General features: G+C 37.2%; 1 protein-coding gene across 8 annotated transcripts in view; it reads left to right on the forward strand.

Moving 5' to 3' along the window:
• Window positions 1-27,044, forward strand: part of KIAA0586 (KIAA0586 ortholog) — a 59,982-nt gene that overhangs the window by 14,984 nt on the left and 17,954 nt on the right. For all 8 annotated transcript variants that reach the window (XR_003251957.1, XM_026056116.1, XM_026056113.1 and 5 more), the window contains exons 16-29: window positions 352-526; window positions 7,422-7,610; window positions 8,500-8,687; window positions 10,034-10,141; window positions 11,299-11,379; window positions 16,764-16,960; window positions 17,195-17,313; window positions 17,886-18,070; window positions 20,023-20,182; window positions 20,754-20,985; window positions 21,553-21,800; window positions 22,295-22,371; window positions 25,022-25,156; window positions 26,837-27,014. Coding sequence is in view for 7 of the 8 variants with exons in the window: in XM_026056116.1 (XP_025911901.1) it covers window positions 352-526; window positions 7,422-7,610; window positions 8,500-8,687; window positions 10,034-10,141; window positions 11,299-11,379; window positions 16,764-16,960; window positions 17,195-17,313; window positions 17,886-18,070; window positions 20,023-20,182; window positions 20,754-20,985; window positions 21,553-21,800; window positions 22,295-22,371; window positions 25,022-25,156; window positions 26,837-27,014 (2,272 nt within the window). In the remaining variant the exon portion in view is untranslated. The remainder of the gene's footprint in view (window positions 1-351; window positions 527-7,421; window positions 7,611-8,499; window positions 8,688-10,033; window positions 10,142-11,298; window positions 11,380-16,763; window positions 16,961-17,194; window positions 17,314-17,885; window positions 18,071-20,022; window positions 20,183-20,753; window positions 20,986-21,552; window positions 21,801-22,294; window positions 22,372-25,021; window positions 25,157-26,836; window positions 27,015-27,044) is intronic.

The following is a 27,044-nucleotide window of genomic DNA, read 5'->3' on the forward strand; positions in this document are numbered from 1 at the left end:
GTAACTGTAATAATTTTAAATGAAAATAGAATAGCTGTCTTGTGGCTTTCTGTTGTCAGAATTGTCCTTGTTTTCATGTGCTGTAGAAACCTAAGCTAAATAATGCAGAGTTCATTGCCGTGTTAGAATTTCATCTTACACAGCACCAGCTATTTCATCCAGCTGTTAGTAAGTTTAWTGACATGCATACGTGTCTACATGCAATATATACTATTCATTGCATAACTTCTTAATCTTAAATTCTTCTTGAGGCTTTGTGAAAGGTAAAACTGGATAAAGCAGGTCCAAAGTAATGACATGTTTAACTTTCACACATGGAAAAGCTGTAAACCATTTTTTCTCTTGTGGCAGGGACTTGTGAATGGAAGTGCAGTGGTACAAAATGAAGAGTATTTGTGCCAAGTTTATGGGAAACCAATTTACCAGGGCCATCGTAGCACACTTAAAAAAGCACCATATCTGAGATTCAACTCTCCTTCTCCCAAGTCTAAGCTTCAAAGACCTAAAGTGATAGAGTGYGTTAGAGGTAAGTAATTATTTGATGTGAAAAAAGTTTTCTTTTTTGGAGTTTTCTATTAGGACTTCCTTGCATAAATTAAAACACTTACTCATCATTTACCTGCTCTTTAGTGTAAAGCTTAAGCAACTCTTGTGGGGTTAAGAGATGATCTTTTCAAAATTAAAAATTATGAAAATTGGGTTTCAAATCTGCTTAGAGTATATCTGACTTATTTTAGATTGTTAAATTCATACTTAATTCTGAATTTAATAAACATATTGGTATATATTTATTCTTATGGAAGTCTTAAACAAGTGAATTGCTGGAAGTAACAGCATAGGCACCTGGAAGCAGAGTGCACTAGAAGGTTAACCCAGCTTTTGGTAAAGGTTGCTGACATGTATTCTTCATGTCAGGTTTATCCAATCATGTCAGTTAAGTGATTGATTCATATGGAGTTAAGGAATCTATTGGAAACTGAAAAATGAAGGAAGGCTGATATTTCTTGTCCCACCTTTAATATGTGAATTGAAAAATGAAAATTGAACTTGAAGGGTGAGAAGATTACATCTGTTAACCTGAAATTATTGAAAGACACGTTAATCAAAAGGCATCGGTTCAGTTCACTAAATGCAGGTAACTTCTTCTGGCAGACAAGTCGGGCTTAAATGCAGAGCATAACTTTTTTTTTTCTTCTTTGTACTAGTTTGTTGAGGTTATTTAATTAACTGATGGAAATATAGTTTTAATTCCATTCTTTACTGCTGTAGGCAAAATATTAAAATCTGAAGGTAATAATTTTCAAACTTATTAGAAATGTAAAAAAACAAAATAATACAAACCAAAACAACCAAACAAAAAAAAAACCAAAAAACCCACAGTAAAACAGTATGATACCTGACATAGGTAAGTGTAGATAAACTTCATCTTGAGTTAGTAGAAAGTAATGTTTGCATCAGTGAATGGACCTATTTCACTAAAAATTGTATTAATGAATGTGATCTCACTTTAAGGAAATAATTGAAAGGTATAAAGTCAAATCTTGATTTAAAATGGATTATTTTCTGTGTTCTGAATCAAAGTAAATTTGTAACACTACTCTAGTCTTAGATCAGTTCACCCTGTCATGGGTGATAATTCTTTAAAAGGATTGTCTCAAAGACAAAGAAAGAAAAAGGAAAGGGGGCAAAAAAGGTATCGACAGACATATACTGCTTATTTCACATAAATATGTATATGGCACTGCCGTGATGTTCTAGGCTATGGGAATTCATTTTCAGACACGGTTAAAATATGCACTGATATATTTCTTTGGGGAACTTGTATGCAAAAACAGTTGTTGTTCACAGCTAAAGTGTCTGTATTATTTCTGTTTGAAAAATGAGTGTTTTAAAGATTCAGTGTTTGCTAGGTGTTTATGCTGGAGGCGTGGGGAGTATCRGATTGTATTTGAAATGGATTTACAGAGGAACGTGAGTTCTTATTTTTCTCTGTTTCAGGAGCTTTTTCTCTAAATTTTCATGTAGTTGTTCTTGGGATTTTCCTGGTAATTTTTGTTGAGTCCTTCACAAATCAACAGAATGTTTGAAATTGTGTATTTTAAATTTGTCTGTTTTAATTGGATTTGTTTTATTTCCTACTTGTCTTTTTAAAACTTGCTRGTTCATAACACAAAAATGAAGATTAATCATTAGTAGAACTGATAGAAGAACTGATGTGAGGGATTCTGGAGAGATTTAAAGGGCATTTCTGCTGTTACTCTTAACTAAATATGTAGCCTGTATTGAAGGATGAAGATTATTCAAAGACATTTCCAAAGTGGTTGCACTTTGTTATTTTTCAGTGTGATTGAAGYGAGGAGGGGACTGTTCTTTCTTCCCCAAACTTGTACAGAAAAAGAGTTCAGTTAAGACACCAGCTGCCTTTATTGAAAGTTGTTTTGCGCGTTGTGAGAAAGTAAAAAAACATTGCAAGAGACTAACAGTGAGGACCAGAAAATGCAAGAGGAGAAGGCTGCTGTGGAGTGAAGAAGAAAAAAAGGCCTTTTTTTTCCCCCCTCTCTCCTCACTGCATGAAGGAGTGAGCAAATTAGGTGATATTATAAAAGATAATGATCAGTGCCCTTGATCATCACCTTTTATAGGTGTAGGGGGCACAATCAAGACCATAGGATGGGCATCAATGGAGAAGACAGCACAGTACATAGCAGTTGACTTAACGCTTCACTTCTTGCTATTATGCTTTTTGCCAGTTGTGCAATCTTAACTGTCTCATTTAGTTTTGTGTGCGGTTTTATTAAAATGAACATGTATCAAAATAGACACATTCTGTATAAAATATAAGAGATAAATATGATGAAGGCAGCTACTTAATGAGACCATGTTCTTAGGTCAGCAAAATGTATGGTGTAAAGCACTGAATGTATGTCTTTGAAGACAAGCACTGCTGTTCTTTTTGACATTAGGATGGATGTTCACAGTGATTAAATCCACAAAATAGTCCAGGAAYAATGTGCTAAGTGTAGCCTAATCTTTGTGCTTTTTCTTGGTGCTGTTCTCACCTGTGCTCTAGAGCCAGTTGTGATCTATGTAGAGAGTATTCAAAATTCTTATATCTGTTCTGAAAATGTGGATAATAGTTCTGGCAAAAATCCAGAAGAGCTTTCACAACTTGCTTTATTTTAAAATGGAGAAAACTTGATATTGTACACAGTGATTGAAGTGAAAATTGAGAATTACTAGTCATGTTGGTTGTCTTCTTGACTTTACCTCTCTTAATACGTTTCTTTTTTTGTAAAAGATGCCAATATACTCATTTGAAGGACCAGTGTGATACATCACTGTTTTTGACTGCTGAATCTGCAGTTTAGTTTATTCTGCACAGAATTTTTTTGAACAAAATATGTGTTAGTAAGAATTAAGTTAGTTTAGACTACAATACAGTGACTTCTAAGACTTGAACTGAGAACAGACACTCCTTTAAGGAATATTTAATCAGAAGTTCTGCTTTCACTGGGTCCTGAACTACAGTTTTTTCCTCTGTATTTGTAGGGCTCTGGTYCTCTGGAGAAGGTCACAACCTTTCCTGGTAGGCCAATTTCATCATTTCAAAAATAATACTTTCTAAAGAGTCAGGAAAAGTATGTCATACTCTCAKTCTCCCTTGCACAAATATTATCATAATAAAAAGTAAGTCATTTGATACTAACAGGTTTCCACCGGTAACATGTTTAATTCAGTATTCTCGGTTAGATTTAAAGGTACAGCTTGCATGCAGCTGTAACAAGCCAGTCCTGTGCTTTAGCTTGTTTTCTGTTAGAGGTGATTAGCAGATGAAGGAGAATACTGAGTCCTGGATCTGTGCTACGTTTAATCTTCCTGAACTCCTGAATGTGACAAATACAGTTTAAAAGCTATTTGCTTGAAAACAGAATGAACTCTGGATAGCCTTTACCCAAAGTGATTCTCTTCCAAGTCATTAAGTCATGCTATAGCAGTAGAGCAGCGTGTGTGTTTGCAATAGTAAAGCCATCATAAAGTTCATTTCTCCCTTTCACATTGAACTGTAATTACAGAAGGTTATATTTTTGYCTGTATCTTGAGAGTAAAAGAAGTAAGAAGCCCTTGTATTCTCATCTAAGGGAAGAAAGGAAGAAGACGGATATTTTTTTGTGTCACTTCCTACAGTAGCACTCCTACGAAGACTTAACCTATTTCCAAGCTTTCTGATTCTAATAGCTTTAGAGTGAGGTCAGTGTTTATTTGATACTGGCATTTGTTCGGTACTTAAAATACTGGCTTTACCTGCCTCTGACTCTTCCTATATGACAGTTGGTCAAGTTGCTTAGTTCTTATGCTTTCCCACATCTTGTCAATAAAATGAAAGAGCAATGCTTCTGTGCTTCACGTCGCTCTTGTGCAGACAAAATTAACTGGTTTCGTGGGCTGCTATTCTGAAAGACGCTGTTATGGCAGGATAGTATAAATAGTAAAACTGGAAACGGATCCGAACCCTTCTGTTGCAGGAGTGTAAATAAAATGAAGCAAAGTTGCGTGCGCATTTAAAAGCAGCAGGTTCTTAAAAAGCAAAGAAATCTTGCTTGCATTAGGCATGGTTGTTTTTCTTTTATGAAATTGCACCCACAGATTCCCCTTCCTGGCCTTGATGTACCAGGTGATAAATGGTTTCTAATTGTGGAAAGGAGCTGGCCTTGAGTTTGACTGGCTGGAAAAGCCAGGCTTATTAAAATGACTTTTTTTGTTAGAGCAGTCCACTGAGCTAGTTTTTAAATGAGTGTTATAATAAAGATGTTTGTTTAAGACTTCAATGGCCATCTGGAGAGTCTCTTTTCAGTCGTTTTATAACTTTCTCAACCATTTTCTTTGTAAATAAACTGTAGTGACTAATGCTTGAATTTTTCTGGAAAGTTAGAAAGAAAATCCAACTATTCACACTTCTATGAGTAAGAGAGCATTTCTTTAAAAAAAAAAAATTGTTTTCTTGCATAAATTTAACTGAAAAATATATGCAAAACACCAGTTTTTTTTAAACTAAGGTTAATCAAATGCCCAATTTCTGCCCAGTGCAAATAAAATTTGGAGGGAGGGGGAGTGGAAAGCAATTAAAATGAAATGCTGTGTGTATAGTACTTAATCATTCTTACTGCGAGAACCTTGTTTTTGCAACTTAGCGGTATTACAGATATCTTGCCAAATTCTGCTTTTACTCAAAAGTTCAAGGCCGGGAGGACTATTAAATTATGTAGTGGCTTGTGCTTTAGAAGAGGTCATACTAAATTGTATCTATTTACTCTGTTGATGAGTCCAGGAATTTTGTCTTTGACTAAAGAATAATTTGCCTGCCTGACCTATGCCTTGCAGAAAGGCATGTACTCATCATTTAAAGGCATCAGAAACTCTGCCCTTAATTGCCTCTTCCCGTGGCTAGATATCTTACTGTTCAAAAGTAAACATAATGCTTTACATTTAGTAACTGGTTTATAGTGTGTTTGGCTTCAGTTTACAGCTACTTCAGTTTCCAGGTAACTTTCTTAACAAAATTTAAAAGGCTTTTAATGTCCAACCTATTTTAATACTTACAGACATACACAATTAGAACTGAATGTAGTGTTGTCATATATGGAAGTCTTCTCCTACTCCATTTCACTGCTCTCCCGTTGATCCATCTGAGGGTTGCATTACTCCACCTGACCACAGTGTTATATTATGATTTCTCATTGCATTGCTTATCCAGCATGACCTTAAAACCTTTTCTCAAAGGCTCTGCGTTCTGCCCTGCATTCTCAAATTGAAGTTATGACTTGCAATTCTTTTTTGCTAGGCTTATAACCCATAATCTGTGTGTGCAAAAATGCCACTTCTTGAGTGGATTGGCTTCCTCCCTTATCTGCATTGTTATATGCCACATTATCAATCTTTATTATCTCTRAATGTTATCATCGTTAACTTTTATTCCTCAATTAATTAGGAAGCTATTAAATGTGAACAGAGCTAACATGAGTGTTTGTTGCCCTGTGTTAACTGGCCATGAATAAATAAAGGCTGGTAATTAGAAACAAGAGAGGAGTAAGATGACACTTGTCAGCTGTGGTGAAGGTACTGAGTTGTTACCCATGTGATCCTTTCCAGGTTCCTTTTCCTAATTCCTACAAAACAGCAGTAGAAGCACCTCTGTTTGGTGATTCACAATTGTCAACTCTTTTGGGGATCTATCTGGCAGTCTTTATCCATTGAGATAAAGGTTAATAATTTCTCTTAAATCATAAGTTGAGTATAAGCTGTAATCTCAAATGAAGACATCTTGTGGATCAAGCTGGGGTCACTTTGAGAACATTGCCTGTATTTAAATTCCAGAGCTTAATGTGCYCATAATATCTGTTGTTTACAAAGAAGATAGATTGAATAAGAACTTTCATGCGTGTACAGCAAGATATGCAACATTGACATAAATGTTCTTCTCTGCTTTAGGCAGAAAAGGCATCGTTACATACGGATTACTTTTGGGTGGCTCTTTGAGAATGTATTTGCAAAATTAGACCAAAAAAATCAGTGCTTCCTTGATGTTGCAAGTCAAGATGTATGGCTATTAATTACAGCTTTATTTTCCAATGACAGTGAGTTTTAAAACCAGGAATCCGTAGATTATACCTATTCCTTTGAATACCTGTTGATCTTGTGGCTGGAGACAAAGTGTATATTTATAAAATTAAGGCAGTTAATCATATGAAGAGTAGATTAAACTTTGGCTATATTCTCCGCCTCTGTTTAAGCATTAGTTGTGGTGTTTAAGCATTAATCGTGGGTTTCAGATAGCCTGCGTGATGTAAAAGGCCATGCTAGGTAATCTTGATGGTTTCCTTCTGATTTTACAAGCTTACAACCTATGAACTGCTTGTTGTGCTTTTTCAAATTCTGTGAACCTGTGTTAAGTTGTGTGTGTAATTGGGATGGAAGGGAGAACTAAGAGTACTAAACTAAATGATCTTTATAGAGAAGTTTTCCCTGCAGTACTGAATACATAGTCCTCTGTATTTCTTTTTCCCTTCCCTTTCTTTCATAAATACCAAGAGGATAACCTATTCATTTCTGCAGTTGCTTTCATTTACCTTTATTGATTGCTTGGTTTCAAACATTGTACAAAAAGAGAATGAAGAAATTATGACATGGGTATGTACTATGAAGGAAAGCTGTTTTGACTGAGATACTGTCGGTTGTTCAGCACTGACTGGCCATAGCAGTTCTCAGCTCACTCTTGGATTCTTCCCTCCCTGCCTGTCTCCCTCACTTCCTCCATCCCACAGCAGAAATTCATAACTTTCAGTCAAACGGCTTATTTAGTGACTATGATATTACTGTGTTTGTACCTGCATTGATGATGTGYGATTTATCTGGCTCTGTTTCAGGTACAAAGGTAAAGTCAGCAAGAACGCAGACGTATTCTCACATGCAGAAGGTAATAACCAGCCCTAAGAAGCAGCATCCTTTACCCATACCTACCCAAGAAAAGCAGTATCTCTTCAGTCCAAGCAGAGATGTGCCTGCTGACTGCGGTCCGCTTGAAGGTCACCTAATTCCTATGGCTATTCCACTAGGTAGGAGCTAATMACCTGTAGATGGGATCTATATAGGTTAATACATGGGACAACAGTTTAAAATCCTCTGGGTCTCCTCCTGTTCGTGCTGCATGTTTGACTACTCTCTGGAAGAGCAATATTTGTATAGCTGTACATACCTTCCTCGGTACGCTTTCCATTCCTAGGATTCTTGTTCTGGCTTTATTTGGTACCCGTGTAAACAGAAACTGAATCATTGGCCCTTGCATTCAGCATTTCCAATAACTTCAGCCCAGTGGCTTCAGTAGCACTGTGCCAAACAAGCTATTTTATAGTTATTGCATCTGTATTTTTGGACTTTCTGTAGAGCCTGTATATCAGCCTTGCTTAGGGAAAGTTTAATATTATGTCAGCATTTAAAGAAAATAATTATACAGGATAGAGAGTCTCAAATTAAAATCTGAGAGATGTTGTATTAAATGTAATAATATTTTGAATATAGTTAAGAAAGTGTGAGGGAGGAGAAGCATGGTATGATAACAATTCTTAAGCAGGAAAGATAATGTAGTTATTCTTGTTTTCAGCAGCAGGTGTCACTGTAGTCAAATAAACTGCTTCAGAACTGATTCACAATTTGAAAAATGGCAATGTTTCAAATTTCTATTGGGAAAAGCTTAGATCTACCTGGTGAAATACTAGGCTTTAGCATAATAGGTGTCACGCTATGAAGGTTTGATAGTAACAACTGAGACAGCAACGTAATAAAAAAATAGAGGACTTTTCGATTTGCTCTATAATTGTGCAAGAGAACTCAGTCTGTCCTACGTGAAACCTAGACGCCCAGAATTGGATTTTAATTACTTTTTTATTTTACTGACTTGTTTTCAATATTTATGTATTTATTTATTTATTTTAAAATTTTCCTTAGGTCAAACGCAAATTAGTGATGTCTCCCTGCAGCCTGCTGGAGTAGTTATAGGCAAACCACACCCTGTTACAGTCACAACCTCCCTTCCTCCAGTGCCACCAAAGCCAACAATTCAGACAAAAAAGCCAAACATAGCTGTAATAGAGATGAGATCAGAAAAAAAGGATCCACCTCAACTGTCTGTACAAGTATGTATCAAGACTGATGTCTGTATTTATTTTTTTATTTATATATAAATGCTAACTACAGACATAGTCACATCCATCAGCAGCTTACTTTGATGTTGTAGATGCTTTTCTGTAAGCATTAGGAGCATATGGCATGGAATGACCAAAAAGTCATTGTGCTTTGCTGATATTTTTGTTCATATTTTAACAACCTTTTTTATTATTTAACCAAAATAGAATATTTTTTTCTCCTGCAAGTCAGCTGTGCAAGTTATTTGTAAAATAGCCCTGTATCATGTAATAGGCCACACTTTCTTGTTTTTAAAGGAGATTTTCAAGCCAGAACAAACTTTAAATAAAAAAGAGTATTAATATAAATATTATTTTTTTTTTGGCTGAATGCTTTTGCCTTTAATTTCTGTTTCAAGTAGGATATTAATCCCAAGAATTTCACTCCTGATTGATCAAGCATTGAAGTCCTTATCTAGTTTTTATTACATAAATCTGTTGTCGAGGAAGCAAATGTTTCTTTACATGTTCAGTGTTTTGAATTCAAATTGTTGAGAATATTCACACTCCTACATACACTTTTTAGATATAAATCATTCACGGAACTCAGTTAAATAGAAACAGAGTATGTGGCTCATTCCCTTGCTGCGTCGCTGTATTTCACCCATGTACCTTTTTGTATTATTTCACCCAGTTAGTTCTTAATTGTTTAAGGTGACTTTTTTTTTTTTCCAAACATTTAAACTAGTATTTAAAACTTTATGCATTTGTGCAACTGTTCTTCAAAAAGCAAAAAAAAAAAAAGTTTTGATGCTATAAAGGACATGCCTATATTACAAGCTATATTGTAGAACAACAATCATCCCTTTATTTTACCATACCAGATGTATGACAAAATAAAGACAGTAACCGATCTGCACAGTGGCTTATAGGCAAAAATAACGTAAATGCAAATCAAACACATGGTCTAACTAATTTATGTGAATAGAATTAGTGCATCTATTATATAAATAGTTATGGGTATATTTACATGCAAGACAAGGTATCGGAGGTTAGCAGTCTGTTATAGTTTAACCACTCAGGTTAACATCTTGATTTTTGAGAGCAGGAGAAACCAGGCTCCAGAAGAAAAGAGGAGACTGTTTCTCAGGGGTTACTTTTTGTATATGATGGTATTCTGTTTTTAGAATCAAGTTATTATCAGATGCAGGTATGAGAAAAGGGGATCTGCTCTGAGAGTTTAGTGACTCAATAGCAAGTAAAAGAAGAGAATATGGAAAGTTTAGTGATCGTAGCTGAACTGAAACATAGATTTTTCAGATTGGTGCCTTTTTTTTTTTTTTTCCTTCCTGTCTTAGGTGTTACCAAATGTAGATATTGACAGTATTTCAAGTGGCAGTGTGAGTGTAAACCACGAACTTCCAGGCTCGGAAACAGCACTTCCTCCTGTCAATGCTGTAATACAGGTATTGATTGGTTTAAATGAATTGAAATCTGTTAAAAATAAGAAAATATGCGTAAATTATGTTGAATTACTACAAAGCTATCCCTGTTTGGTTCCAGGAAAAAAGGGGAATAGTTATATTGAAGAATTTGTAATATGAGGTATTTGTTTAAGCAAATGAAAATTTGCAGCAAGACACTATTCTTCCCAGACTGAATAAGCACTGTAGCAAAATCCTAGGGAAAACAGTATTCCTCTGTCTTGTTGAGAATTATAATCCCTTATTGGCCCATGTCACATTGTCTTATTTATATTGGCTTTAGGGTGTTGGCATGAAGACTGAAGATGTTCTTCGTTCCTCTGTCTGTTCGTTGCCTGTATTTGAGTGGTTGGTGGCGTGTGTGTGTAGCCGGTTGCATGAGGGTAAACGATACAGAGTGACTGGGCTGCAGAGCTGGCTGGTCCCCTCTGYGCTCTTCCCGTATAACTTTTCAATAGCATTTTTAACCTAGTCTAGCTGGTAATGAAGGTTTTGGTTGAGCAGAAATACTGAATGATAAGGTTGTAAACTAGGGCACATGTTTGCAGGGTGGCATATTGTTTGGTGCACTGGACTTCTGTCTCATACACTGCACCGACTGAACGGTGAGAATCGAGTAAGGCACAGTGATGGAACGATTATATTTGTATAGTTAGTGTACTTTTGGCTTTCACTCTCTCAGCTGCCTTTCTRACTTAATGAGTTAGGCCCTTTGGAGTCCCATAGTCAAGGTGTTCACCGAATAAGATAGAGACCATGGACTAAAACAGTGGGCTATTAAATAATGCTGTAGAATTTAAACACAAGTAAATGGTTTAAGACACTTGTAGGCTCTTGGGTGCTACCTTTGACAATATTTTGTCATACTAATTTTTATTCTAATAAGGGTTATAGGCATTGCCCTAAACTTTTGGTGGTGAGATTCAGTGAGAGTAGTTGTCAGTATACAAGAAACACTTCTAGTAAACTCTGCTTATGGTATGCAGAGAAATTCCTCCTAACTGTTAAGATACATAAAGCATTCTTCCTGGATTGTAATTGTATTCTTGGCATGAAGTTTTTCTGTTAATGTGTGTCTTGCTTTTTGTTTTTTTTGCCCCTATATGAGATACCTAACAATTTCAATCTGTCTTTATAAGACTCCAGAAGATGTACATAGTGAGGAAGAAGACATAAAGTATCCGGGAACTAATTTCATTGACGTTACTGATGTCATGCAGGTAATTATATTGAAAAAGTATCCTTTTCTCCGAAATGTTTCRTATTTGTTTTCTATCATTCTGTCATAACTGAAAAAACAATATAGAAAATGAGTTTGCTTTACTACCAACTTTAAAAATACACATTGTGAACAATACTGAAATGTTCACAGTGCTTTGAACAATGTAATGAGTCACTATGTGTTAATAAGTAAAGTATCTTTGAGGAATTACAATAAAAAAATAAAATTAACTTTTATTTGGATGTGTCAGACTTGCTTAGAAATAAAAGCAGCCCTTTAAAATCAGCAGTGATTATAGCACTTAGAGATTTCACAATTTGAGCTCTAAAAGAAATATAGGATGCTCTTACAGATTTTAGGCAAACCTGTATTTTAAAATATGAAAGTATTTTCTGAGGATTCCCTTTTAGAAAATATAAGTATGGAACAATGTGTATGTGCTTTTGAGGTCCTAAATGCTTTGGCATAATATCTCAATTCAGTCAAAAAGAGTGTAACTAAAAAAAAAAAAAAAAAGCAAGCAGTATATGCATATTACTTATCTGATGTATCTCATTAAGAGCTGACTGAATTTGGTTTTGCTGGATCTCTTCTCTTGTTAGTATGTCTGTGTGTGTATATGGATTCAGGGAAGGAGTTAAATCTATTTGGAGAACTTTCTTCTATTTGCACAAAAAAATTATTTTATAAAAATAAACCGGAAAACTATTTAAGAAATCAGTTTATGAAATAACAGAAAAATATCCTGCAACATTAGATTTTTCTTATATGTGAATAAGAGTTACTCATCTCTTTTTTTCATTTTTCTCCTGAATTGCTTTTATCTTTTATTTTTGGCAATGGGATATATTTTAACCACAATACCAAAAAAATGTTCCAAGTGAAACACATGTTTGGCCTATGACCATGTAGACAATGTTCTTAAAAATGTGCAAGACAAACACAATGTGGAAGCATAAAATCAACCTCTGGAGTGGCAAGAGTATTTAAGACATCAAAAGGAAGCCTCTTTTATAACAGTAACTCTGCTTCAGATGCATCATAAAATGTTACATGGGAAAACAGCTTATTGTTTCCCCCCTCGCCCCTCCTTTTTTCCATGAAAAGTTAATTCTGTTAGAGCTGAACAGGATAAGTATTTGTGTGTAGTGATTTATTTTTTTTTCCCCCTTTCTTGTTGGAAATTGCAAAAAGGCTTCAGGACCTTGGCCCAGGAWTTTTCTTTTTCTAGAATTTGCTTTACCTTTCATACAAGAAGATGCAGATTCGAGAGTTACTTTGACAGTTGAAATACTAATCGATAGGGGTTGCCAAATCCCGTAGCCCAGCAGAGGTGAGGCTGTCACAGCTCCCTGTTCCCAGGTGCAGCCGGTAGCGAGGCTGAGCACGCACACACGCAAACGCATGTAAGCAATACACATGTACATATATATACCTGGCTGACTGCACAGATCAACACAGGGAGAAACACTCAACGCTCGCACAAACAGCACCAGTGGGCTTGTCCTGTTCCTCTCTGTGGCAGTTCAGGATGAAGGTCTGTTWGTGGGAAATGTACCCCCCAACATATGTGTGTGTACRTGTGTGTGTATATATAATRTGTGTGTGTGTATATATAGTATATATTTGATATTGACTGTACCGTCCAGGATCCCTCCAGTAACTGGCCCTTGGATCCTCTGTCTCCAGTTGTCCAGAGATGGCGCACACACAYGCTAACAAGTCTTTCAGTCAACTCCCAGACCTTGTGGTCTCTCCAGCAGTTAGCCTGGACCTTCTGGCTCCTCTGGTAGCCAGCTTTTCCAGCTGTCTCATTCTAAGAGATGCACACATACCCAGCCTAGACTTAGGGTCGTTTGATACCTGGCTTGCAGGCTGTATATCCTACCTGCTTGCTCTTCCGGCTTGGTATTTGCTAGCAAGCGCATACTGAGATGTACCCTCTGGCTCCAGTTGCCAACAGCACAGACACGTGGGCCCATGTGACTTGTGGCCTGACTCCAGTTGCTGGCACTTTGATCTCCTTACACATGCATGCACACAGAATAGAGAGCCCTAGCTAGGAAAATAGTCAGAAATTGAGTTTAATAACTGCACTAATGAGGCACGTGATAATAAATTTTTTACAATCCCCAAATGCTCTTTGCTGCATGCGATAATAACGGGGTAACCCCACTTCAGCCTGGAGAGCACTTCCATTTGCTCATCTTGATGGGCTGCACACCTGGACAGTGGGACTGATCACCCTCCTGTGATAGTCCCGGGAGCAGCTGGATCAGCAGGGTGCTCGTTTCTCTGATGAACTTGTTTGGGTTCCCCTGCCTGTCCTTGTTCCTCTGTGCTCCTTTGGGTTTGTGGAGACAAACCTTTTATCATGTAATGTAATACTGATTTGATTTAGCAGTTCCTGTAGGCTAATGCGACATGTCCCAACTTTTAAAATCTAAGCCCCATTGTAGGAAGAGGTGATGCACATTGTTCTCCCATAGCAACCTGGCTGTATAATGTTTAAAGATCTAGCGTTCCTTGTTCCAAAACAGTTGAATTAGGAGCTCTTATTCCAGAATAGAACAAAGTGGAAAGGTTATTACTAGCTTTAATTTACACACTTGTTTGTTCTTGATCAGTGGGTGTACATACATGAGTTTTTCAGTCTTTCTGCACAGAAGAGATCTCATAATGCCGACCCTCTTGTGGACMCTGTCTTATTCCAGAGCGAGCAACGTGCTCGGTTAGCATGAGCTCAGAATGGACTTTCAGGTTTACTGAGTCTAGTCTCCATCTCTCATGAGCACCCACATCCTGCAATGCCTTTAACAAACTTAGACTTTGCTGTAAGATTAGGCAGGCTTTTTGTCCTCTCTACTACTATTACTTTGTAAACATGCCCTAATTGCAAGGTAGGAACTTATTTCTCAGAATTTCAGCTTCCATTTTGAAGCAGCTGTGTACTTACACGTTGTTGAATACTACCCTAACGTATATAACCTGCAGAGATCAGAGTAAGCGTATCTTCCTCAAGATGGCTTTCTCATAAATGCACTTTGGGACACTATGATTATGATTTTTTTACATGTGTAGCTCTTCAGACAAAAGATCACAGGTAGCGTCTGTAATACAGCCAGACTTGGCTTGTGAAAATTGCTTTAGAAATCTTTGTCAAAAAGAAATCTATGTCTAAGTTTTGGATGGCTTTAATAAAAGACTGTACATATGCATGTTCGGTAATGGAACAAAATTAATCTGTACCACCTAATCACTTCAAATATATTTTAATTATTTCCATGTAATTTGGGGAAGTGAATAGAATTTCAGCTTGATACTTTTTAAAGTACAATGATTAATATTCCAACCATATCTGAAAGCCTTTCTAATATATGCATTATTTTGATCGGGAGTCATGATAGATATTTTCAAAGGTCTCCGAGGAGGTAAAATGCAAAATTGAGTGCAGATTATTCAGGACTGGCTACAAGGTGATATATGTGCAAGTTCAAGCTGTATAAATAAGTACTCAGTATTATATTCTTTTTAAAATTTTCATCTGAGGTAATATATCACCCCCAAATGAACGTAATTTTTAGATATTTTTTAGATTTGTGCACTATTAAGTGTAAAATATTTTATGCATATAATCTAGAAATGCAGGAGAGTTTGCAAAAGTTTGTCAGAAGTTACTAATTATACACAAAATTTATTGTATGTACTTGGTTTATTTAATCCAGATGTTTGCATTTTGCATACTTAAAGAAAAGATTATATTAAATAGGAGACATCAAAGAAAATTTATGGAGTAATGCAGTCAGAAGAAACTGCATAACGAAACAGTGGACAAAGGCGTCTTTACGTTTGCTGTCAGCATGAATTATGGTTATGAACGCATATATCCTAACAGAATGAATTGCTTATCAGCTCGCAAGTCATCCGGTGACATTTTGAGTATAACTTTACTGTCTTATTTCAGAATGAATGCATAGAATAGTTCAGTGATCTTTGTTGGCCCAAATATGCATGTTCTGTTTTGCCTGCTTTGTAAGTTACAGCTTTTCTTTGGAAAATTATTACTATTTAAAGATGCAGAAAGATTACCCTTCCTCCACCAAGAGAAATAGCTGTTCACTGCACTACCCATCATGGAGCTGTCTGACTTCTTCCAGCTTTAGCATATATTAAGGTGGGAGAGAAGCATTAATAGTGGGCTGGGGAAGGAGAGAGGAAGCTCTTACTGTCTCTTTTGTTTTTCTCTCTTCTCTTTCCATTTTTAGTGATTTGTTCTTTTATGCATAAGAAATATTTAAGGTTTTTATTTTATCAGTTAAAAGTGAATTTAATTTATATAAAGGAAAAGAAAACTTTCTCCTGCCAATCTGAAGGAGATCAATCTCAGTAAATGTAGATTCCCAATGAGCTTTTTTATGCAACATCACATGTTCTCACTGGTAATTTAGAGCTCATTTCTTCAACTCTCTTTGACATGCCTAATTTTCTTCTTATAGAACTATATTACTATTGGAAATGTTTAAGTTTAATTTTTGAATGAAGGATACAGGTTCTTATCCATCAGGAGACATTGCTAAAGTGTTATAGTATGATATGATGGGTTGGTGACTGTGCTTTTGGGGACTTAATGCTGGGTATGCACTCAGGAGGAAAAAGGGAGGGGGATGACATCTTTGGAAACAGTCAAACATTGTTAATGCACACAGAATAACTTTCATGACTTTTAGGAATAGCACATTAAGGTTAGATTCAAAGTGTCTCTGGGGTTCTTGTGAACTGATTGCCAAGAAATTCCTTCTACCTTTTCAGCAACCGAAGTTAGTGAAAGAGTTAACATACACGTCGATTATTAATGTCTAAGCTTCAATGATGATATATTTATTAGAGCTTTGACTGACTGCATGCTCATTAACTTTTGGGAATATGTCTTTTCAGACTAGAGACTTTTTTAAAATAAAAATTTAATTTCTAACCCTCCTCCCCAACAAATGACTACAGTAAGATTCTTAAGGCTTTCTCTTTTTAAAAAAAGGCATGTTTCTGAGATATGTATTTCAAGAAACCTCAGTTATGTCACAAGTAAATTTCTCAAGTATTAGAATTACCATTGGCTCCCTGCCCTATGCAGTACAGGCAGGAAACATAAGCCAAATCACGCGTCACTTAGCAGTTCCTGTACTCTTATACCTCTATAGATTTATGATTTGCTAGGTTTAGAACTGCATCTATTAACTACAACATAATAAGAATGGAGAATGTGGTTTGTGTGCTTTGACACATCTATGACTGTTCCCCCCCCCCAAAAACAAAAATCTAAAGGTTGCCTCAATGACATTATCTTACAAAAATGTACCATAATTTAATTTACTTTTTATTTATTAGGATCAGGAAGAGGAGCGTGACGAAATTCCAGAATTCTCTGAGCCTCTTCTGGAGCTTAATGGACAATTTAAAGTTGCCTCTCCAAAATACAACGGTCCTTTGTTTCCTCCAGTGGCTTCTGCTCCTCAGCAGTCTTCTGATGTTTTGGATGAACTGATTCAAAGGAGAGAGACTATAGAAAACAGGCTGATACATTGGTGAGTTGCAGTGCAAATGACAGTTACAAAATAGAAGGAGTGTAAATATGGAAGAAGGAATGAATCTGTAAGAATAACCTTCCCTTTCTTCTTCACCCCTCCCCTCCCTTTTCACCTTTCCTTTGAGCTTCCATTTAATTTTGCCTGTTTTTTCCTTTGTGTCAAGAATGCTCTGTTATATACGTTTAGGTGTCTTAGTGCTTGCTGATAGGTATAAAGGTTTTATTTTGCTAGGGTGGAACAAGAGATAATGGCAAAAATTATCAGTGGGATGTACCCAGTTCAGAAGGAAATAGCACCCAGTGTAAGCACATCAGAAAGTGAAGACGGCGAGACTGTAACCTCTGATATTGGTAAGTAGGAGTTATTGTTTACAGTTGCTTTTTCCCCTCAAAGTGGTGGATGAATTTTCTCAAATTCAGTCTAATTTTAAAAAGTTGCATCAGTAGCTGTTGCCTGAGCCTAACTATAGATAATACAAACCAGTGAAACTGTTATATGCAAAAATACATGCTTTAATTTATGTTGAGGCAGAGCACATATTTAAAAGGCCTTTAAAATAAATTATCTAAAAAAGAAAAGGTGAACACAAAATACATCACTGTGGCAAACCAACTTCTGTTCCTTGGCCAGGCAAATCAGATTTGTCTGGGCATGGTATTTTGCTACACCTGGAACATGTTTGCCTTCCTTTTATTAATAGATTTGTCAAAAACTACCTCCCTTATAAAAGTATGAGAGCAAAGGAGCCAAATGCATTTCTCATATGATGTCACTACCCTGCACTGGCTTCTTTTATGGTCCTGAATAGTTTCTCTACTGTAGTTTCTGTATCTGTAAAATACAAAAATGTGGTGCTGCAGTAAAATACCTGTGTTTTAAGAAGTGAGACCTGGATGTGTACTTTGTGTTTCTTCATTTTCAGTCGAAGTGGCAGGTGGTGGAGGATTTCAGCTCTTTATCAATGCTGGTGTGCCCGTGAACTCAGAAATGATCAGTCAGTTTGTGAATGAAGCTCTCAGTGAGACAATTGCCACCATGCTGGGTAACAGGCAGGCTCAGAAAGCAGTTCCTGCCACAAATGTTGTTCCAAGTACAACGATTATGCTGGTAAGAGCCTGTTTTATGTAAGATTTCCTGCTGAAGTTCTAAGGGATAAGTCCTTGATAGCATGGCTGTTCAAATATGAAAATGTCAGAGAAAGACTGGAAAACTGAATGGACCCGATTTGCATTTGTTGCTTATTCCTTGTTATACCCCAGCAGGCAACAAGATTAAACTTATTTCACTCAGAAAATGTGAATTCCTTGTATTCCCTTAACATGCTTTATTTTTCTACTCATTTTTAAGGCTGAGCACAAAACTGATTTCTAAGAAAAAGACTTAGTATTGGGTTTCCTGTTGTCAAAAGACAAGTATGTTATTTTCAACAAAGTATAGCTATGTCACTTTCTTGCAAAGTTGCAAGAGTGAAAAATAGAGTTTTGCTTGAGAACAGTATTATTTTTGGCCCTACAGGTTGGCAGACATTCTGTAATATTTGTAAAGATAAATATTAATTCTTTCTGCATTTTGAATTCGGTGGTTTTCAGCAAATGCTTAAATGATTAGAGCTCCCTGTAAGACAGAATAATTTTCTCTGTTCACTTTCATAATCAACTGACAGCTATCTCTTATTCTGATAACAGCATGACTGCTACAATCCAGTGATCTGGGCTGTATAATGTCTTTGAGACAGATGTGTAAAGGGCTGTGCTTAGAAATCCAACTCTTTAAAGGTTTGGTGAAAGTGAGAGCAATTATTCTAATCCACCACAGTGCACATACACTGAAATACCACCTACTGCCAGCTGTAAATGAGATTATTCCTCAGGCAAACAGAGGTGTTTTACTGCTGTAGACTTAGTACAGCCATCCTGTGTCTGAAAGCTCTTCCCCACCCCATTACACATTAAGGGGGATGTGATGTTAAGGAGGGCTGTTCTTCAGAGCTTGTTCTTGTAATACTAAGTAACCCTCTCTCTAATTACCATTTAAATTTATTCATAGCCCTTTTAAGCCTTCCTTTTCCTGTACTTGCATTGTCCTTGAGCTGTAATGGTTGTTTTCTCTCTGTATTTATTCGTTTGTGTACTTGCTGAGATTAGTTGTGTCCTTCTTGGCCTTTATTTGACTAGGCAAAATAAAGCAAGCATCTGTATGCATACCAATCCTCCGCTCTTCCTGTTGGGTCCTACTGTTATGGTTTCCACTTTAGACTGGTCTTGACTGGGGAGTCAGTCATGCAGTTGTGTGTGAACTGCTAAATGGGTTAGCATGTTCCACTCCCTGTGTGGGTCGTTAATAAAAATCAGCAGTCTGACTTATTCTGAGGAACTAGCGTGGAAACGTTCCTTTAGCATTTGTCTTGTTTTCTTTATGGAATGTCAGAAAACAGGCTGGAACAATTCTTGAGAGGTTGTTTAGTCCATCCTATTCCCCTATAGCAGCCTGAATGAGAACCATCATATTTTCTTGTCAGATATATCTTCATCACTGGTTTTTGCTCAAGAACATAGTGACTGTTTTCATGCCCGTTTTAGTGCTTTGCTGTCCTGGCTGTTGCCTTGTTCATAATCTTCTCTTTTAGCTGGTTCTCTTAAAAGTATTATACTGACTCTGTTTTGTCCATGTCAGGAAATATTTTCTTCCTTAGCATAAAAAATGCTTTATTAAATGAGGCATTTATTTAATAAAGCATCAAATGCTTTATTAAAATCCATGTAATATTTATTTACTGTTTTTTTTTTTTAACTTACTTATTTTGTCCGAGGCAATTCATTTAGCCTAGTGCAATTTTATATTTAGATAGAGGATTTACAGCCATGAAGCATGCATCTAAGTAACAATTGTTCTTATTTTATGATACCCTGCCTGTTTTTTTCTCTCTCTCTCTCTCTCTCTCTCTCTCTATCTCTCTCTCTCCTTTTTTTCTTTTTGCCTTTTCCCTTGACTAACTGTGGGTATACTTGGAAGATACAAGGTTTGCACTGAGGTAATAACTGCGGTTATGATTCCCTCAGGAATCTCTTGTGCCTACTCCATTGCCGACACCCCAGGCCACACCACCTCAAACACCACCTTCAGAAAAAGAACTGCCTCCGGTCAAAACTCCAGAGTCTTCTCCGTCTATTACAGAAATGAGTGGCGATGTTCATGAACAAGAAAAAATGAAAGAAACAGGTAGTGAAAATAATAATTGAACTTGAGAAAGGACAAATATGCTTTAATCTACTGCCTTTAATTTTCTTCTTTAAAGACATGTTTTCTCTCAGGATAAACACTCTTGAGGCTATGATTCAAGTGGGGACTCATGTGGTATAAAATTTATGAGCTAATTTGTATAAAAAGCAAACATCTATTTGATAACAGTTCTATTATCAAACTTAATGCATATTGTTACAGTCTGTGTGATTCCACCCCGACATACTTTTTCACATCAGAAAAATAAGTCTTTTGCTGCTTCATGTGTTCCTAATGTTAATTAAGCCAAATTTACACTCCCTAAATAAAGCAGCTTAGTTTTTAAAGTGCAGGGCAGACTCCCTTACTACAGGCAGTAAAGAGCTGAGGTGTTTCTAGCTCCTTCAGATGCTAACATTGTTCTATAAAGAGTCTAGTTTTAATCTAGCCTCATCTCCATAACTATCAAAAAAATTTTGGCAAGCTGCATAAGTGCTTAGTGGAACTGTCAAGCTCTGTGCCTGAGAGTTATTGCCTGCTTTCCTTTCTAATCTGAAATTTGGCTTCACAGATGCAGGATTTGAGAATCCAGCTTCCACTAGCCGTGTTGGCACACCTGTGGTTACCCCTGCCAATACACCCCCTAGAATAACTACTCCGAGCCCTCCTGCCTCGGAAGGGCTCTCTGATGCTGCAAAAATGGAAAGTCCAAAGCTTCCAAACCCATGGGATGATGCAGAACTCCCTCTGGAAGAGGAGAAACCCAGTCCTTTAAATGAAGAACGATTCCATCCCAGAGCTGTGTGAGTTTAAGTCTGCATGGTTTTCTCATTTCTTAATAAATACATATGTATATCCTTTCTACACATATCCTCAGAAAGTAAGTAGAGGGAAGTGCTTAATGTTTATGTCAGGAGGCAYTGCAGTAAGCCAGGATTCTTTTTTAGAATTGCTTGATTTGTATTTTGGGGAGAAATGTGAAATTTGGACCTYTCCCAGAATTTATCAGTTCTTATTCATTGTCCTGCTGACCATTGTACTTAGTAAACTGGTATTGTAAAACCTGCTAGTAATAACTAYAGTAACAATGACATGTCATGTGGACATTATTAGCATTTTATTTTTTTCTCTTGCCTCAGTGGGTTTTTGTAACAAAAACACAGTAATTTTTAGCTATGAGCAGAAATTCATTAATAAGGTTATTTAACCACATTGATGCTCAGGCTCTTCTGTAAAATGCTGTACTCTTCCATTTGAAATAATATTTGCAAATTTATTTATTTTCAGTGTTGTTTTAAGACTTTAATCAGTATTATCAATTTCGTTCAATTCATTTTGATGTATTCACAATGTGTATTCTTACATTTTAGTGTAATGTCAGTGGCTAATGAYGAGGAACCAGAGGCCTTGATTCTGCCATCTTGGCAGTCATCAGCGAGGCCCTTTGAATCGCTTCCTCGTGAACCACAGGTTCCATCACCTGTGCCTACAGTTAGTTCTGGGCAGTCCACACGGGAAAGCAGCCTTACTCTCACGGGAACAGAAACGGAAACTGCAGATAGGCCCATCTCAGAAGGGGAGGTGCTCTTCAGCTATGGACAGATGGCGGCTGCAAGAGGTAACTTTAACTAAACAAATCTGTGGAAATTAGAATTTGGATAATTTTTTTTCTTTATAAAATTGTCTTCCAATCTATTGGAATTACATTTCATACATTCTCTGATAAAACTACAAGCGTTAACTTGTTCCTTAACTTTCAGCTCGTGTTTTTGGATGTATTTAAGAGACCTCATCATTCTTTTCTCTTCTCTGAACAAAAGCATTTGTTTACTAATGAACAAAAGATTAAATTTGCTCTTTTTTTATAAGATCAGCTCGGAAAATAATTTAGATTGTCTCATGCAAGTACCATAAATAATTTTTATTGAAAGTAAAATATCAGAGTGATTTTTTTTCCTGTGGACTGAAAATCTGTCTTTCCACTACACATCTGGTAGTAGGAATTTCTGACCTTACTAGAGCACTGCATGGCAATTATTGAAGAATATGACCTTAGCTTGCTTTCGTGTAACTCATGTTTTTTTAGTATTTGTAACTTAAAATATTTTTCAGCCTTAGCAGAAGAAGGACTGTCTCTTCCAGCTCTTACTGAGAGCTTAACAAGTACATTAGGAGATGCCAATGAAATGGTAAGGAAATTTTTAATAAAGAACTGAATTTAGAATGGTAGTCCACCTTAAGCAGCTTGGTAAATCAGATGTCCTTTACTAAGCATTTTCAATTTTAAACTTTTTAAACTTACGCTTTTAAACTGTATGCTTACAAAAAATGTTAGAATTTCAGAGCTCCAAAGAAAAAAAACACATTGTCCAAACTAATTTATAATAAAATTGAATGTTTTAGATACTTCTGTAGGTGAGAGGTAGGTAATATGCATCTTCATCTTTTATTGTTACTAGTTTTAGGATCTCTTAAATAAAATAGGAAATTCTATCAACAGCTCTAAGCTGTTTCAACTTAGAGCCGTCTTGTGGTTGCTTGTGTGCTTAAATTATTAAAGTAGATTTGCTGAGGCTGGAGTTGGTTAAAGCTGCTTAAAACTTCACTAAAGAGTGTTATCTGTCTTCTTTAGTGCATTGTCTTAAAAGTTTCCCAGGTATTGTCTCCGTCTGTCTCTTCCCTTCCCCCTTTCCCCCCCAACTTCATGTACCCTTTTGGTAGGACGTTGTTGTCATATAAATGGTAATATCAAACAGTAATACTATGCTCAAACCAAACTACTTTCTTTATGAAAGCAAAAAACAAGTTGATAGTGGAATCATAACAGTGTTGGTTGGAATGGACCTCCAGAGAGACCTTCCCGCACAAACCAGAAGTTATCCAAGTAGTTGAAATCCCCCATGAGGATGAAGAGCTGTAATCAGCAGACTGCTGTTAATTTCCTGTAGAAAGTCTCCTCTGTTACTCTCTGTTGTTCAGATGCTCTGAAACGTACCCTGACCACAGTGTCTCCAGGGTTCCTTTCCCCTCTGATCCTGACTCAGACCTTCAACAGGCACACGGAGGTCTGTGCATTCAAGGAACTCCTGACCCTGAACTGAAAACTTCCTGGTCTCAAAGGGTTGTGATCAGTGGCATGAAGTTCAACTGGAAGCCAGTCACTACGCCAAGAGTCAATACTGGGGCCAGTACTGTTTAACCTTTTCAATAATGGCCTGGATGATAGAACGGAGTGCACCCTCAGCAAGTTTGCAGATGATACGAAACTGTGAAGAGTGGTTGATAAACCAGATGTTTGTGCCACCGTTCAGAGGGACCTTGATAGACTGGAGAAATGGGCTGACAGGAATCTTACGAAGTTCAGCAAGGGGAAGGGGAACTGCCAGATCCTGCACCTGGGGAGGAATAACCTCATGCACCAACACAAACTGGGGGCTGGCCTCCTGGAAAGCAGCTTTTCAGAAAAGGTTCTAGGGATCCTGGTGGATAACAAGCTGAACATGAGCCAGCAATATGCCCTGGCAGCAAAGAAGGCCAACAGCATCCTGGGCTGCATTAAGAGCATTGCCAGCAGGGTGAGGGAGGTGTTATTGCCCTCTGCTCAGCATTGGTGACACCGGAGCTGGAGTATTGTGTACTTTGTGGAGCGTATGATGTATGTCAGGAGGAGAGGCTGAAAGGGCTGTAATTGTTTAGCCTGGAGAAGAGATGGCTCAGGGGGGATCTTATCAATGTGTATAAACACCTGATGGGAGGTAGTGAAGAAGACAGATCCAGACTCTTCTCAGTGGTTCCCGGTGAAAAGACAAGAGCCAATGGGCACAAATAGAAATACAGGAATAGATCAGAAACTTTTCTATGGAGAGGGTGATCAGACACTGGAACAGGTAGCCTGGAGAGGTTGTGGAGTCTCCATCTTTGGAGATATTCAAAACCCCACTGGACGTGGCTCTTTTTGAGATTGCTTTGAGCAGGGGAGTTGGACTAGATGATCTCCAGAAGTTCCTTCCAACCTCAGTGATGCGATGTTTCTACGACCTAGAGCAGGATACTCCCTTTCTTCTCCCTGCCTGTCTTTCCTAAACATTTGTACCCATACATGCCCATAATTCACTCGTGCATGCTATCCCATCGAATATCTATGATTTCGTTCATGTCGTAGCCCTGAGACTATGCTCTGAACTTGAAGGTCTTTCTGGTTGTTGTCCAAACTTTGTTTGTGAGTGTATAGACACTTGAGGAGAATGCTCTCCCTTCTGGTCAAGACGGTAAAGTCCCTCTTGTGGCTTTCCCTTTGGATACCTCTTCTGTTTGCAGCACTTCCTCCCCTAAATTCTAGGCTTAAGACTCTTGTTATTAGGTGAATTTAGGTTAAAGTTCTCCCCATCAGGTTAGAAAGCCTGATTGCTAAGGTATTCTTCCCTCTCTTTGTCAAATGGATCATATTTCCTTCCAATATTCTTTCTTCATCCTCAAACTGTTCTGTATGGTTGAGGAAGCTAAATCCCTGCTGGTGAGAGCAGCTGTACAGCCAGAGCTTTATGAGCATCTGGTATGTGTGAATTTAACTGTCTCCCTGGACCCGAAGGCCTAATAGACATTGTCCATCTGAAAGTATTAAGATCTTCTGTATCAAGCTCTTAAAGGCTGTGCACTTTTGTTAGTAAAAGGAGAAAGCTGTGTGACAGTCTGCTTATTTTTAGATGCCTGGATTTTCATGACACGTTCTAAATATGGATAACTGTAACAACTTTTGTAAAAGAAAACAGTTTAACTATGAACTAAAGAAAGAATAATTTGGCATCATGTATTATGTGGACCTTTATTCTTTGTTTAAAGGACTATGATCCTCCCAGTGAAGGGCAAGTGGTGAGAAGACCCCATAAAGGCTATCACAGGGACCCTGTCCTGACTCTCTTTGCCAAACTAAATCAGGCACCTGTTGCTGCACAAGAAGGAATGTGCCATTCGGAGGTAAGTTACCGTCCTTTTCCATGCAGCACAGTAGTGAAACAAACATACAAGTTTCAAAATGATACTTTTTTGTTCAAAAATGGGTAAAATATCTGAAGCTTATCTTTCCTGTTGGCTGTGGAACAGGTTCATCCACTTTAATCTCTATTGGAAGTGATCCCACTTCCGTTGGCTCTGCTCTCAACTAAATATTTTAAAAACACTGAAGTTTTAGTGTTGTTATAAACAAGTTTGCTGTATGTACTATCACACATACCTAGTTTTCATGCTGTGTACATGACTGTTACAGTATGCCAGATTTGTCCTGTCATTCTGAAAACCAGGGAAGTTTTCTGTCGCTTTGGCAGTATAAGTGGTATGTTTAGCAGTACAAGTTCCATGCGCTTACAGCCAGATGAGTGTTTTGGGGAAGTATGAAGAATAGCTGTCAGAAATGTTTACATGCAGTTTTGCATATGTTGTTGATACAGATCTTGGAACAAAAATCCCAAATATTCATAATAGGTTGGCAGAAAAAACAGACTTAGCAGAAAAATACAATTGTCTGCATTACAAGGGGCAAAAGTAATTTTTTTTTTTTTGGTAACATATTTAGCTATTTTCTGCGTGAAAAAAGTAGTTTGGAGTGGGCATCTGATCAAACTAATGTAGCTGGAGGGATGTTTAAAGGAAGTGAACCTTGAATACTGCAACACAATTCGTGAACACTTTATTTAGGACAGTTTCTTGCTTTTTGCGACTATACTGATGCATATGCAGTTTCTTCCTTCTGTCTTGGTCAGTTTAGTCTAAATAATTAACAACTTCACTCACCTCCTTAACTGTTCCCCTGGTCTGTCTGTCTTTTATTTTGCTTAGCAAGCTCTGATAGATGAACTTAGTGAAGAGCTTTCTACAGTGCCAGCTTTGAATCTGACTGTAATTGTAATGACATTTTCTTGTCAGCACTGCCAAATACAAATGCATCTCTAATTTGCTTTTTGCCTTTCCCATAGTCACAGACCACTCTGGCTGTTCATACAAGACTAATAAATTCCTCCACAGCTTCTAGCAAGACAGATACAAGCATAGCTGGTCATGTATAAGAGAAGAATATTCTCGTAGATGTTGCTGGTATTTCCTTAGAATAACACCATGCGTGTGTGTGTATTCAGCCTGTTTTTTTTTTTTTTTCTGCATAGAAACAAGTTTACTGTTTTTTCTCTGCAGCTTGGTTGAAAGTCAGAATCCAGAGAAACATGTCCATTTTATGGGCTACCAAACCTATTTGAAAAGGAATCTTTTTATCTGACATGCTGTACAACAGACATTTGAAGTGTTTAAAAGCTGTTCGATGTTACAAGGTCAGGCAGGCAGCAATGACTATATCTGTAATGTTAAAGATTCCTGTGTCAAAAATGTAACTCAGTTTCTGATCACCTTGGAACACCACTAACAAAAGCAGTGATGTTCTTTGATTGTGAATGATTCTTTTCAGTCCAGTACTGATAAACGTAGGTCTTTCAAACCCAGTTAGATGGTATCTCTTCAATTTTCAATTGTCTTTATTCAAGGCTAGTAGTATAGGCTTAAGTTCATTTATGCTTTAAGGGTTAACACAATTAGATAATATTGCCTGATTTTTGAAAGAAGTGAATTGTATTTTTAAACTTGCTGTTCTGTTGTTGCTGTTCTCTGTAGGATTCTGATGATAGTGTTGGGGAGATCAGTGAAGGTCAAAGACCTAGACTGACAAGAGCAGCAGAGAATATCCTAATGAGACATTCAGTTTATACGGATCATCCAACTGCTCGGACTTCTGAGAGTAGAAACCAGGGTTTCTGTGCTCCGTCACCAGGGCAGTTTGCCCAAAGTGCAGGTATAACTAAATTGTTATTTCTGGTCTGTG

The sequence above is a fragment of the Apteryx rowi genome, unplaced genomic scaffold (genome assembly GCF_003343035.1).
Source record: "Apteryx rowi isolate R43461 unplaced genomic scaffold, aptRow1 scaffold_13, whole genome shotgun sequence".
NCBI lineage: Eukaryota > Metazoa > Chordata > Aves > Apterygiformes > Apterygidae > Apteryx > Apteryx rowi.